The following is a 14,623-nucleotide window of genomic DNA, read 5'->3' as shown; positions in this document are numbered from 1 at the left end:
ACGAATCCAGTTTACTGAGAAGCTAATGAATCATAATAAGCGATGAAGGATCTAGCGCGTCAATTATTCGATGGTCCTCAATTTTGGCAGCTATCAGTGAAATAGACAAATGTCCCAAAACTTCTTCAAATTTTTGTTGCAGCTTCCTGTTGTGTAGAGAAATATATACTCTTTTGGTTTCATGCCCTTAAAGGTTGTAGCAATTTCAACACTGGAACTCACCGTTTTAGAGTGAATAAAATTGAAAGATTATTCTCCTTCTTCCATGAGATTAATGAATTTATTCTATGTTGATGACAGTTTTCACCGAATACGCTAAGCCCATAAAAACTTTTCCCCTGGTTGGAATAAAAAGACAAAAAATGGTTAAAATAAATTTATTACTTTCCAAATATTTCTTTGTTAAGACAAACATCGACACACTGAACATTGGATTAAAACACCTACAAACTACTTGATGAATTCAAGTCAATATTTCCTTAAACAACAACTTCTTTATCCACAAAGAACATCGAAAATTTTAAATACATTTTTAATCAGTCGGTATGGAATATACAGTAATCTTCAACAATTAGCCAACATGTGTACTATTTCCGCAACATATTCCTTATCAGTAACTTGCATGGGTCCATTGTTCTCTCCAATCTTCACATCTGTGGTGGTGCAGTTTTCGCTTTCTGTCAAAGCTTTGGGTTTTCTGAAGGAACCGTGGTACTCCTTGGCTCCCGTGTTTTCCATTATAAATTTGAAGTTTTCCTTGTTTATTCCACCGCCAGGCATTATGATTATTCTGCTCCCAACTTGCTCCATCAACTTCTTGATGAGTTTGGAACCAAGCTGAGCATTAGGCTGTTTACCACTGGTCAAGACCCTTTCGAATCCCAAATCTATGATAACTTCAATTTCGATTGAGGGGCGTTCGCAAAAATCGAAAGCCCTGTGGAATGTCACCGGGCAGGGATAACAAGCCTTCACGATCTCCCTGCACATCTTCATATCGACTGCGCCATTTTCTAGTAACGCGCCAAAAACGAAACCACTGGCGCCATATTTCCTCAGTATTTTCGCGTCCTCCACCATCACCTCCAATTCCTGGCGATTATATATGAAATTTCCGGGGCGGCAACGCAACATACAATATATCGGCACTTTATTCGCGCTCAAATTTTGAACCTGAATCAATAAGCCTGGAGTTGGCGTCAGACCGCCCTCTAGTAGCGAAGAGCACAACTCGATGCGACCCGCGCCACCGGAGATTGCTGCAGACGCGCTGTCCAAAGAATCAACACAAACCTCCAGGACCTTTGACATTTTCTAACCTATAGCTTATTCGATTAAACCCCTAAAAACGGAAAGAATCAAGATGATTTCGCCAGAAGCAGGTCTTTACTTACAAACCACACAATTATAGATAAACACAAAGCGACAGAGTGCCAATAATTGATTTAATTTGTTGTTTTCGAGCAAAAACAGTCACTTTACTCGGAACCCGCCACCGGTGAATTTTGTTTGACCTTGATTCATGACATTATCTCCTTTGGCAGAATTCTGCGCGCTGGACCGAAGTTCTTCTTTTTTCTTATCGGCCAGGTATTTCTTCTTGAGGTCCTTCAGTTCGTCCGTTACTTTCTGCAGACTTATTTGATATTCTTTCGCTTGATATTCGGCCATGTTCAATTCGGAAACCAAACACTGAAAACAATGATAAGAAACTGGGGATGGGAGTTGTTTTGTTGAACATGGGCGTAGGCAGCAAAGGGCCGGGATGGGCACGACCCCCAAATTTTTAGGTGCCTCTCTATTCAAACTCAAATTTTGCGTTTCAAGATAAAATTCGGGAGTTGAAAAGCGATCAGCTGAAGCCATGCTATCTGCAGCCTGATTGATAAGAAACAAACAATCAAAGCACAAAGCATTAAAAAAAACAGCAGTTTTCAGTAAGATGATATATTTTATCAACCTTGAGCTTATTCCCCCTCAGCCTCAAAGCCTTTTGAGTCTTGTTCAGCTCCTCTTTCACGCTAGGACTCGGTTGCTGCGCTAGGACCTGCCTCAAATTGAGGTACAAACGTTGAACTTCTTTGAGTTGCCTTTCACGCTCCACTGCTTCCGAAGATTGATGCAAGAGACGTCTAAAACGTACGAAAACATCATCATCTGACCTGAAATCCGAGACCAACAACCCACTTCTGTAAAAGCTGAATTTTCTGGAGAAGATCCATGACCTCGGGGTCCGAACCTTCCAATTTCCTCCATCTGTGCACGTTGAGAGGGTTCTGGACCTCCTCTTCCAAGGCTCTACACTTCAGACGAGCTCTAGTCAAGTCCCTCTCCAGATGGAACACCTCCTGTCGAAGATCGGAGACGTTGTCTGCGGATTTCGTCAGCAGAATCTTCTCTTGCCTCAGCCTCTTGATCTCTATCTTCAACAGCTTGATGTCGTCCAGCCTTTGGTCGTACTGGGTTTCTCCTGTTTGAGGAGAGATTAACACTTCGTTCGAATTATTAAAAGGATCAGGATAGTTAACCTCTTTCTAGGGTTGACTGGAAGATGTTTATCTTTTCGTGTAGAAGACCTATTTCGTCGTTTCTCCTCACTAACTGAGCGCCCAGTATATCTCTTTCGTTCAGCAACTGCTCCAAATCCTTGGCTTGTTCTCGGATCAATCTCTCGTTGTTCTAGAATTTTTCACTCACCTGATGCTCAGAAAATAATGCGGAGTGTAATTACTCACCATGAGACTCTGGTGTAATCTTCTCTCTTCCTCCGACATCATCTGGATCTCTTCCTTCAATTTCTTCACTTGGTCTTGCGTATTCGTCAGCTCCATCCTGAAAAAACCAAAATCAGCCCTTTCGAAAGCGACAGAATAATCGTGGATACTTCAGGTATTCCTTATCCTTCATCGCCTTCCTCAATATGTTCTCTTCCTTGATCAAAGTCGATTCCTTCATCGAGATGTCTTCCTTGAGCTGTTCCGTCTGGTGAGCGATTATCCTCAGCTTCTTTTTCAACTCGTTGCATTCGGCGTTGGATTCCTGCAGCTGCTTCTGCAGGGAGTTCCTCTCGGCCCTGGTGATGTCGAACAGGTTCTGCTGCATCCTGTACTTGTTGACCTGCTCGCTCTGCACCTTCTTCAGCTCGAAGATTTGGGTCTGCAAGCAAGAAAAACGTGCGTTTCGGTTTTTACGCGTTTTACCAACCCACTTTTTTAAGCTTTATTTGATCCATCGCCTCCTCGATCTGCCTGGTCATGTCCAGATGCTCATCGGCCAGTCTTTCCCTTTCTCTCTCCAGTCGGCTGATTATCTTCTTCTGCTTGTTGGTTTCCAGGTAAAAAAGGTCCAGTTCGTTTTCTAACTTCTTCTTTTGTTGCTCCTGTATTTTGATCAGCTTCTGTTGCTCCTGGGCCACACCTGTAATGAGTTAGGTACCGAGTGATGTCGAAATGGGCGACACCCAGCCTTACCCTGCTGCCTCATTATGCTCTTGTTCATTATTTCCTTTTCCCTGGCTATGGAATCCATCGCTCGCTTTTCGGCATCTGCCTGTTTCTTCATGTCGTCAACTTCTTTCTCGATGATGACCAGACGTTGCCGAAGTTTATTCCTGTCCTGTACCACATCGTTTTTGTCCGAGTCCATGGCCAATAATTTCTTATCGTACAGATCCTTCATCTTAGTCAATTTGGTGACGTCGTTCCTCAGGTGGTTCACGGTATCTTCAGCGTTCTACAAGAGATTGAAATCGCTGAAACTATTGCGTTATCGCATTGGAACTCCCACCTTCAACTCTAGCTCCTTCTTGTTCAGGGTTTTCCTGGTCTGTTCGTAGTTGCTCTGCGCAACTTGGAGGTCCTCGTAAACCTTATAATGTTTGGCGTTCAACGCCTCGTGGTCCTTATACAGCCTCTCGTAGTTCGTCTTCTCGTCCTTCAGTTGATTCTCCAACCTCGCGATCTGCTTCATGTGGTAACCGACCACCTCGGTGAGCTCGTTGAGCTGTAACTCCTTCTCGCTCAGCTTCTCCTTCACTTCGGAGATGTCCTGGTTCAGCTTGGCTACCTGACGTTTGTGCCTATCGATTTCTCCCGTTTGGTCCTGAAATTTGTTCAGGGGGATTAAGATTCCGTCTTATACATCGCATTTTTCATCCCTCACGTCTACTTGGGCTGATAACTCGGTTATTTTAATATCGGCGGCCGAGTTTTTATGCTCCAGTTCTTCTTGGTACCCCAGTGCGTTTTGTAGTTTCTGTGATAATTGCACCACTTCCCCTTGCAGTCTTTCCTTCTCTCTTTGGAGACCTTCCTTTTTCTTGCTCATTACTCCGGTACTGAGGCAAATTGGAATCATCATGAAAAAATACACAGTTTTGTTTGTACTCACTCCTCAGCTTGCTCAGCGGCAAACTTATTCCTCAGCTCGATCTCGGCGTTGAGACTCTCCACCTGTTTCCTGAGGTTCTCGATGATCTCCTGGGCCGTCTGTTCTCTGGCGTGGGCGGCGTCGGCCATCTTCCAGGCCTTCTGGATCTGATCCTTAAGGTCGTCTATCACCAACTGGTCGGTCTCCGTGAGCTTGATGGCGCTCTCCAACTTCCTCATGTTGGTCTCCAGTTCGTATTCGACATCTTGGCATCTTTCGTTGAGCTGAGTCTCTTTTTCGTGCGATTTGTACAGGGCGTCGAAGAGATTGGTGAATTCTTCAGCGTATTGGGCAGCCGCAGGGTTCTGTTCCATGTCGGAGACAACCTGGTGAAAAAATTACACTCATTCCATTTTTGTCTAAACTGTTGTACTTCATCCGAAGGTTCACTTGCCTTATTGAATTTTCTCTCCAAAATAACGAAGGCATGATGTGGATCGTCCGGATCGAGAGAATTCTCTTCACCATTTTCTTCGCCTTCTTCCATATAACTAACATCTTCGTCCATTTTTCAGTTCTTTCCACCAAAGGTATGTCGAATAAAAGTATCCAAGTTTTTATGACACTGAATACAAGAAAAATCTTAGACGTTTCCGTCATAACTGTTAGGCGTATTGCTTGGATACGGAATAAATATTGATCCAACAAGTTCTATAGGTGGTTGATGAGATACACAGGCTCTTTTCGAGGGTGGGAAGCAATTTTACCAATAATTGCTTATATACAATATACAAGATGGCCGAGTTATCTATTCCTGTAAAAGAATGAATCAACTGACGTGGGGTATTTCTATGCCATAGAGTTCAATGTGTCTATGCTACGCCACTGCTAACGAACTTAGGTCTTTAGTTTGAATTTGCTACCCAAAACATCATCACCCTACAGGCAATCTGTAGTTTTCCTCATGGATTTTGAAATTACAGAGACTTTATACATAATAATGAAATAAATAATATAAAGTCTCTGTGAATATTATTTTAAGTCTATGGTTTTCCATAGATCTCTATGTGCGACCACAACTGTATAAATTTAAATCATATAAGTTGGCTGTTTCAAATATTTTCAAATCGGAATAATTCGATCTAGAACTTTCTTGATCTGAAGTGAAAAAAGTGCTTTTGAAAACTTGTTTGGAGTTAAAATTACGTAAGTTTTAGTTGTTCAAGTATTCTTAGTCAGTTTGGTTTTGACCTTAGACCTAGCAGGTATGATATTAGGTTTAGTTTCGAAATTTTCTCGTTAACTTGTTAACGAATGGTTAACGATCAGCTACCACAGATAAATAACAGACAATATTCGAATTGAAAATAGATTTATTAGTTACAAGAGATATGGCTAATCCCCAAACCAATTAAAATAAATGTACAAGTTTATCACAAAGTATTTCAGTACATAAAGTAACAGAACAGCTACTTTTTGTACTTACTGCAAAATATTACAACTAACCATGACCTATGTATAATATTCAGCCAAAGCCAAATTATTGATACTTGTCATCGGGAGGCTGGAAATTTCAAATAAACGTACAACACTTGTGTGCTTCCTCTGATGTACCCTTACCGATGAAAATTTCCAAGACTCCCACACACTTAAAAATAATTAGATACCGTACGATTAGAAACTAGGAGAAAATACATCCATGGTCGATAAAAATATTTTCAAGAACACCGAAATCACACTTTTTTTCATACTAAACAACCGTTTCTTCAACAGGCATTAAAAAAATAAAATTTTCAATGTCGAGATTACGTATTTACATTTCACACACATTATTTACATATTAATCTGAACACAATAATCAAATGGTCTTGCCGATACTGTACATGGAAAAGTAAAAAGCTGAATATACAAAGGTTCGCAAGACATTACAGTGTGTGAAAATTGTGGGAAGTGGTGAAGTTTATTTCACTACCGCTTGAAATCTTTGCTACTGGAAATTTTTCTCTACGGCAAAAATCCTGCTAATGAAAAATTTAAGCAGTGTGAAACGCCATCAGACTCCTTTGATTCTCGGATTGTGTTCACTGAATACTGTGGAAATAATGAGTTTATAGAATTGAAAATGAAAAGCTACTCTTACGAAACTAAAATTTATATCCAAACTCTGAGGATTGTATGGTAAAATTCAAGATTTATATTGAAAATTAAAAGTGTTGAGGAATTTAAATCATGAGGTATTTGTATTGAATTCACATCGAGTCATATTTTGTAAAAAATTGAATATTGTGACGGTATAAGAGGGTAAATTGTATATTTTACAATGCTCGAATAAAAATGAGGAAACATAATGAATTTCAAGACATATCAAGCATACAAAAGCAACATATGTTGGGTACAAAAATTTTCGTTTACAAGAATTTATGACACAAGGAAATCGATGTTGCATTTTTTCCATTGCAGCAGGAACAGCTCTTCTAGATCACAATTTATCAAAATCGCGAGGTCACTTGATCGTTCATTTGGCAATCTACTTGAATTTCATCTATTGGGCGTAGCAAAAACGATGAAATTCCACCGGGAGTGACCTTGACGATGCTGCCAACCGTATTTCACACTAATCGCTAAGTACCAACTGCACGGGCGATAAATTGTAGATAAAACACTTGTTACAAACCCTGACCGGTTTCGTGAGACCGAATTTCGGCAACGGCACGTTATTGGACGAACATCTGCCGCAGAATATCTTGCCGCAGTTCCTGCAGTGGTGCCTCCTCTTGACCACCGTGAAGTTGGCGCCGCAACTCATGCATTTCGGCGCCTCCACGTCGGGCAACCACACCGGCGGTCTCTCCACCGCCCCCGCGTCCTCCCGCCGCGCTCCGCCCCCGTAATCGTCCCGCAGGGTGATCCTGTACAGACCCTCGTCGATGGAGGCCACGTCGTCGACGCCGCCGCCCCCGTCGCCCTCCTCCTGGTGCCTGGGGCGGTTGGTGAAGCTGCCGTCCATGTCGCCGGGACCGTCGCCGATGTGGAAGTAGACGTTGGTGTCGAACAGCGCCTCCTGGGCCAGGATATTGGGGTCGACGCTGAACTCGTTCGTCTCCACCACGTCCGCGGGGGCTGGATGGTACTCGATGGAGGCGGTGGACGTCTCAAGGCACGACGGTATCGCGTTTTCCGACGTCTCGTCGGAGTCGGAGGTGTTGATGAGGAACACGGCCTTCAGGATGTTTCTGAGGTCGCTGGCGAAGTTCGTCTGCAGCTGATCGGCGACGCCGGCCACGCACACGAAGAGGCGGTGCACCAGGTCCTCGCTGGATCTAACGCAACAATAAAAATTAGTAATGATAGTTTTAATGTCTGGAAACATAATGTAAGGAAGGTTTTAACGGCATGCAGACAGGAATTGAATTCTGAAAAAAGTACCACCGGGTAGCTCAGTTGAAAGAGTACCTGACCGGTAATCTGGGGGTCGTAGGTTCGAATCCTGCTCTGGGTGGTACTTTTTTCAGAATTCAGTTCCTGTCTGCATGCCGTTAAAACCTTCCTTATAATAAAAATTAGTGATTTGAGTTGATAAAATTGAAAAAAATGACAGAAAAGTGCCTGGGACAATCAAGAAAACGTGCGTAAGTGTATGTTGGGTAGTCTATCCTCCAAGGATAAGTGATTGACACTTGGCGACGGTTGACAGTTGACAAATGAAATTAATGAACAACAATATCACAATATTGCGTTCTCAAAGTTCAGCATTTTGATTATCAGTTGATTTATCATTGTGAGTTTGAGTGATTAGTGATAAGTATGTTAATTTGGAGTACTTTATATGTATTGACTATACGGAAGAGTTTTAAGAACCCTAATAGAAAAAGAAATTGACGAAAAGGAGGAACAATGTGGATTCAGAGCTGGAAGATCTTGAACGGACAATGTGTTCTGTATGAACCAGATAATTGAAAAAAGAAGTTCAGTTAACCTAGCAAAGCATAGCTAACCAAACGCTTATGATTCAATACCTTGGTGTATGCTATGGGAAACACTACAAAACACAAATATAAACCAGACTTCGATTGGGGCTTTAAAATAGGAAACAAATTGTCAAGTCTATTTTATGTCAATAAGGGCTTACGACAGGGATGCACCATATCACCCAATTTATACCCAAGTATATATAAAAATGCTTTAATGCAATGGAAGCGAAAATGTTCCGGGATGGGCATACCCCTGAATGATACAAACATTTACACCTTACAGTTTGCGGATGATCAGGTAATGGTCGCAGGAGACAAAGAAGATCTGGGATACATGACACGCAAACTGAAAGAAACATATGAATATTGGGGATCAGAAATTAACCTAGAAAAAACTAAATACCTCTGTGTAGGAGAAGAAAAGAGTGTACTGGATATTGGGGGTACAGAGGGCATACAACCTCGCGAGAAGTACAAGTATTTGGGAGTGAAGTTTGACACAAGCGGCGCACATATGACAATGAGATAAGATCTAGAGTAACGGAGGCAAGAAAAGTGATTGGCTGTTTGAATATTGTGGAGCAAAAACATAACTAGATCACGAAAGTTCAACATCTACAATACAATGATCAAAAGCCAATTAATGGGTCCGAGACATGGAAACTGACAGAAAGAAATAAGAAGAGGATAGAAGTTGCAGAGATGGATGCGTTAAGGATATCGGCCAGAATATTAAGAATGCAAAAAATAAGAAACCAGGAAGTAGGTAATCAAATGGGAGTAGTTGGCACAATCATGGATGATATAGAGAGAAAACAACTGATCTGGTACGGACATGCTCAACGGATGGGACAAACACGATTACCAAAACAAATAATGGAGCTCATTAAAAGTGTCAGTGTGAAGTTTGAGGTCAAAAAAGTAAACCAGCGTTACGCAATAAATTAAAAGAAAGAAGGTGTCCACCGAAATTGAGAAAATAAAAAAATTTGAGTATCATCAAGTACCTGTATTTAAAAGGGTTGAGAGGTAAGCAGATTTACGAAGATATGCTTAATACCCTTGGTGATCAATGCCCTTCGTATGCGACTCCAAGCTTCAAAAGAGGCAAATTTGTCATTGAAGATGATGACTGATCGGGAAGGCCAGTTTCTGTGTAAGTCCCCGAAAATATCGATGCAGTTCATGACATGATTTTATCAGACCCTCGAATTGGGCTAAAACGTATGTCTGAAGCAGTGAATATTTCATACGAAAGAGTTCACCATATAGTTCACGTCAATTTGGACATGAGAAAAATTGCTGCTAAATGGATCCCCAAATGTTTGAATGTTGACCAAAAGCTTGCAAGGGTAGAAGCATCGCGTTCGATCTGTGCTCGATTTGAAAACGATGTAGACTTCTTAAACCGAATTGTTACTATGGATGAGACTTGGGTACATTTCTACGATCCAGAAACAAAGCAACAATCGATGGAATGGCGACACTCTGGTTCTCCAAGACTTAAGAAGTTTAGTGTCCAAAAATCTGCTGGAAAAGTTCTTGCTTCAGTGTTTTGGGATTTCCATGGAGTAATCATGATTGATTTTTTGGATAAGGGTAGAACAATAACCGAAGATTACTATACGACATTACTGACCACTCTACGGGCAAAAATTAAAGAGAAAAGACTAGGAAAGCTACCCAAAGGTGACTTCAAATTACTAAATATTCCCTCACTGAGGCAGGACAACGTCCGCTGTTTCATCTAGCACCAACCACAAACCTACCTGTACTTCGCCCGCACCCTTATCCTGGCCGCCCTAACCGCCGTCGCGACGTCTTCCGTATCCGCGTAGGCGCCGCTCGAAGACGCCTCGGAACTCTCCTCGCTGGACGAATCGCCGTCCAGCAGAGATTCCGACTGTCTCCTCTTCCTGCTGCTCAGGATCCTCCTCGACGTCGACGTCGTCTGTTTACCCCCGCCCGTCCTACCCTGCTTCCTCCTGCACTTGCACGTCTTCCCGCAGCAACCCTCCTTACACCTCTTTTCCTCGCCCTCGAAGGTCGGAGATCTGTCCAGACTCGCCGTCTCCGTCGATATGCCCGAATCGTTGGGCGAGTCCAGCTCCCCGTCGCTCTCCTCCGCGTCGTTCTTCTCCTCCTTGGTGAGGATGGACGATAGGGTGGCCGCGGCGTCGGAGATTATCTTCAGGGAATCCTCGTTCGGCGGCGACTGGTGTTGGATCGGCGAAGTCCCCGCGTAATCCACCAGGGGATAGGTGGACGTCGATGGAATATCGATCGACTGGTCCTTCCTACCGCCCTTTTTATCCATAAAACTCTTACTTTCGTCCTGTAACAACCTCGTGGAGTAGTCGAGGTAGATCGGATCGATCATGACGCAAGGATCCTCGTCGAAAGTCATGTCAGTCACGGATTTCACGTCGCTCAAGGCCAGATCCTCGTTGTCGCACAACAGTCTCTCCAGCAGATACAACTCCTTCTTGTCCAACGTCCACATCAGCTCCCTGATGCGACGCAATAGCACCCTAAAAGGTCTGAACATGTCGCTCATCAGCTCGGCCGGTCTGTCCAGATGCAGGGGCTCGTCGTTGGGCGACAACAGCCCCTGCACGATGGCCAGTCTCGGTATGGTGAACATAAGGGCCGGATCGCAAGAATCCACCATCTCCTGCGACAGCAGCTTGGTCTTGAGGGCCCGCTGCAAGGTCTCGGAGAAGAGCACGCTGATCAACTCCTGCAGCTCGTACTCGTAGGTGGACTTGACGGGTACCATGGCGCTGACGTAGGCCAGTTCGAAGTCGGCGAAGAACTTGTCGAATATCTTGAGGCTCTCGATCAGCATCTCCGTTATGAGGTCGTTCTGGTCGAGTTTCAGGGGGCCGTTGGGGGTGTTGTTACGGAGGCAGGCTTGGCGCAGCAGGTTCCTCACGTGCTCGAGGCTTTTCGTGACTGCCTTGGCCAGGGGACGCATGAGGATGCTGGCGTGTTCTCGGTTCATTATGGAAGATCCGGCCGCCAGGCACTGAAACATGGGGAAATATATGATTACTTTATGTTTTGTTGACTGTTTTCATATCTCTCACCTCCGCTCCAAACCACAGCTGACCGGCTAGATTCTCCTGCAGCACGTCCTCGGGAAACTTCACTCTGAAATCCCTGTCCACCCTCTCGTCGCCTATCAGTTCGTCCATGATGGCGTTGGTGATGGTCAGCACCTTGTCCTGCGACTGTCGCAGTTGGTTCACCAACGTGGTGCATCTTTCTGGATCTTTGCGACCGTCGAAACTGTCCAGTTCGTTGGCGATTATGTTCAGAGCCTCGTCAGCGTAAAAAAATTGGGCCAATAGGGACGTGTCGTCTTTCTACAAAAAGAATGATATGCTCCTTTAACGTGAACAATGAATCATGGACGTTTCTTATGTACATACTTCAAACTGATAATTAATTATGGTTTTAGCAATTCAAACACCCAGAAACATTTGTTTCGACCGTTGTTGATTATCCTAATCGGAATTCGTATTAATTTCGGAATCTAATTATTCCTCAAATAAAAACATACATGGTCAACGAACTTTCGGTTTATACAACAAACGCGACTTTTAACTGTATTCTTTCAGAAATAACAGTTTGTCAGTCCTCACATTTATTTTCGTTTTGATTTCCCTGTTACCTTGCCAATTTATTTCGGACCGATAATATTGATGTTGTGAAATTCCTCGAAGGTTATTGTGATATTCTCAGATCAACCATGAGATGTTTACTCAACCTGAGAGTCTTTTATTGGTATTATTTTCTACCTCATCATATGATGGATTATCGCTTTTAATTACCATTTATAGAAAATTCAGAAATGAAAATCAATCTCAAGTTTTCAAAGGTCATTATCCCCGCAGCATGTGACCAAAATCCACCACAAACCGAATATTATCAGAAGCTGTTAAAATATTGATTCTTGGTAGGACCAGATACCTTAATGATAATATTCAATGCATACAAAGAAGTAATCATAATACATGTGTGTTCTTTCTAAGGTCAGTGTGGATATTTCCTTCCTGTTATGGAGATTGCTTTCATCGAATAATCAAGTAGTTAATGACAATGGATAAGATACATAATTTGAAAAACACAATCGGTAAGAAGATAATACAATTATTGTATTGACTTTACGATTATCAAATATCTCATGAGATAGTTGTTTTGGTACAGTTTCATTGTTGTCAGACGAGGAAATTTGGAATATTTCAACAAAGGAGAGTTGCAAATCTTATTTTTTCCACTTTCAAGACATGATTTCACTAATGAGCGTTCTGATAGTGAAACTTAAAAGAGAAAACGTTCGAAATGATCATTCGAATTATCATATCACCATGATCCCTCGTTTTCGGTTATTTAGAAAGTTGTTCCAACAGGAAAATTAGGTTAGGCAAATTAGACGATGTAAAATTGGCCAAACTCATGCTAATGTTAGCATTAACCAATTTTGGAGTACCTACAATACATATTATTCGAAAGAGTCCATAAACACACTCGATAAACAATGAACATTTATATTACATACTGACCTTAGGTCTATAAAACCATCTTCTGATAGATTCCATGATTCCTCAGTCAATCTGGAACCATTACCTCTCGGAAAAATGAATCTTGAATTTCGAAACTGAACAGAATACGTACATATTTCACTGGTCCCGATCAAATGAGACCATCTTGCGTATTTCCCCACACAAATGATAAATGGAACACTCAGAGAACCACGTCGTTAAGGAATCGAACATTGTTTGGGAGCAATTACCGTTACCGCCAAAGATAATGATGTCCGAGCGATGTAGATTCAAGTCGAAAAAAGCACTGGTTCGAATGAAAACTCGGAAACGAGATAAAATGACTCACGAAATATATAATTCTGAGGAACAACGAGTGGATGTCGCTTTCAAAATGACAGTGACAGTAGCGGAGGGTGACAGATTGAAGGGCGACAGCGCCATCTCTGTGCGGGGGGCCGTACTGAGGATTCACGGTTTTTCGGTTATAGAAAACTGTTCGAAAACCTTTGTAGATTTCTTCATCGCGATGTGAAATTTCGAACAGTTTCCTTTCTTGGAAGGAACGATTATCAGTGGCGTATCTCAAGATAGGCATTGTTTTAAGGGTTGAGATTTGAAATATTTCGTGAATAACTGGACGGAACACTTTCGATATCTGTGAGAGAATAGATTTTTTGAAATCGGTATATACTAATTTTTTTTGTGAATTTTTTCTTGGCTATAAATATATGCCTCTAGCATGTAGGTTATTCATGAATATAACATAAACATGAGGTATCACATGTTCGATCACGGTCATCATTGATATATCATAGATTGTCCCCTCGACATTTTTTCCACTTGAATGAATTGGGAACCGAATTGAAGTAACAATGGAACTGTGCATTCTCCGCCGACGAGCAGGACTGCCGGGGCACTAAATTGAAGCGGGGGGTGTAGGTCATACGCGGATTTTACGCTTTAGTCGATTGCCTTCTAATGAACTTATGGTGTTTGAAAATGCCCCAGAGATTTGCAGGCGGGAGTGCAACTGCCGTAAGTTCAATTATCCGGGGTGCTTTCTCCGGGCCAATTGTATTTTTACACGTGTTTAATTGACACATTTTCGATTAGTCCGCGTTGCTCTCATGAGAGCCGAACCAACGCTGGGAACTCTCTGATAGAAATTCAACTCTTATTCTGTGAAATTTTTCTGTCAAAAATCTACTGCTGAGATATACATACAAATCGCAGATTTGTAGGCTGAAAATGTTATTGTGATATCAGTAGATGATTCTTGATTTCTTAGGAACCATTTGACAACCGCAAGGATTTCTCAAACAATTTTTCTACCTCTTCAGGACAATTACGAATAATCCACGTTGTTCCCGAATGCAACCGCAATTTTTTACGTCCGAGCACCACAAACGCAGGATAATCACGAAAAGTTAATTTTCCCATCATCCATTAATTGAATATATCCAAGCTGCATGTCTCCCGAGCAGGTGTATCTGCTGACAAACGTAGAATTACCTGAAATTGAGCCGGTAAGAGATCTCCGAACCGCCTAATGAAGAAGATAGATAATTTGTCCGATTGTTCTCGGTAAGTGGATTTTTCCCCCTTGGAAATTGAATGCATTAACGAGTTATTTCATCGGCATTTCTGACCTATCGGATTATTGCGGCATGTCTCTAGATTGTCTCGGAACGAAACTTTCCGAGGCTGGCGACAGACATTTGTCACGCGATAAAA

General features: G+C 42.3%; 3 protein-coding genes across 4 annotated transcripts; all 3 read right to left on the bottom strand.

The window, feature by feature from the left end:
• Positions 1–564: 564 nt before the first annotated feature.
• On the bottom strand, positions 565–1,311 carry LOC123314150 (copper homeostasis protein cutC homolog). Its single transcript, XM_044899270.1, has one exon. It carries the CDS (start codon positions 1,309–1,311, stop codon positions 565–567), a length of 747 nt encoding a protein of 248 aa, XP_044755205.1.
• Positions 1,200–5,044, bottom strand: LOC123312916 (cilia- and flagella-associated protein 58-like). 2 transcript variants are annotated; one of them, XM_044897500.1, is made up of 13 exons: positions 4,823–5,044; positions 4,390–4,754; positions 4,162–4,336; positions 3,787–4,101; positions 3,471–3,732; positions 3,209–3,417; positions 2,885–3,156; positions 2,736–2,832; positions 2,529–2,679; positions 2,188–2,470; positions 1,961–2,132; positions 1,399–1,692; positions 1,200–1,342 (listed from the first exon to the last, which is right to left on the bottom strand). In XM_044897500.1, the coding sequence occupies exons 1-12, from the start codon at positions 4,934–4,936 to the stop codon at positions 1,474–1,476; spliced, it is 2,634 nt and encodes an 877-aa protein (XP_044753435.1). In that variant the 5' UTR covers positions 4,937–5,044; the 3' UTR covers positions 1,200–1,342; positions 1,399–1,473. The 2 variants fall into 2 exon arrangements, with proteins under 2 accessions (XP_044753435.1, XP_044753434.1); XM_044897499.1 differs by having other exon boundaries at positions 1,395–1,692; positions 4,823–5,040.
• A 679-nt stretch (positions 5,045–5,723) lies between these two features.
• Positions 5,724–13,287, bottom strand: LOC123312795 (lateral signaling target protein 2 homolog). Its single transcript, XM_044897292.1, has 4 exons — positions 12,908–13,287; positions 11,429–11,707; positions 10,109–11,367; positions 5,724–7,688 (listed from the first exon to the last, which is right to left on the bottom strand). Exons 1-4 carry the CDS (start codon positions 12,941–12,943, stop codon positions 6,983–6,985), a joined length of 2,280 nt encoding a protein of 759 aa, XP_044753227.1. The 5' UTR covers positions 12,944–13,287; the 3' UTR covers positions 5,724–6,982.
• Positions 13,288–14,623: the final 1,336 nt, after the last annotated feature.

The sequence above is a fragment of the Coccinella septempunctata genome, chromosome 5, assembly GCF_907165205.1.
Source record: "Coccinella septempunctata chromosome 5, icCocSept1.1, whole genome shotgun sequence".
Taxonomy (NCBI): Eukaryota; Metazoa; Arthropoda; class Insecta; order Coleoptera; family Coccinellidae; genus Coccinella; species Coccinella septempunctata.
The sequence above is the reverse complement of the archived record's forward strand: the minus strand, read 5'-3'. Positions and strand labels throughout refer to the sequence as shown.

Excerpts from the sequence above, each read along its gene's own strand:
- LOC123314150 (XM_044899270.1), bottom strand. The coding sequence starts at position 1,311 with ATGTCAAAGGTCCTGGAGGTTTGTGTTGATTCTTTGGACAGCGCGTCT.
- LOC123312916 (XM_044897500.1), bottom strand. The coding sequence starts at position 4,936 with ATGGACGAAGATGTTAGTTATATGGAAGAAGGCGAAGAAAATGGTGAA. Across the intron at positions 4,102-4,161 it reads AGTTATCAGCCCAAGTAGAC|GACCAAACGGGAGAAATCGA; the intron begins GTGAGGGATGAA and ends AACAAATTTCAG. Across the intron at positions 2,471-2,528 it reads CCAGTCAACCCTAGAAAGAG|GAGAAACCCAGTACGACCAA; the intron begins GTTAACTATCCT and ends CTCCTCAAACAG.
- LOC123312795 (XM_044897292.1), bottom strand. The coding sequence starts at position 12,943 with ATGGAATCTATCAGAAGATGGTTTTATAGACCTAAG. Across the intron at positions 11,708-12,907 it reads GATGGTTTTATAGACCTAAG|AAAGACGACACGTCCCTATT; the intron begins GTCAGTATGTAA and ends TTCTTTTTGTAG. Across the intron at positions 7,689-10,108 it reads AGGGTGCGGGCGAAGTACAG|ATCCAGCGAGGACCTGGTGC; the intron begins GTAGGTTTGTGG and ends TTGTTGCGTTAG.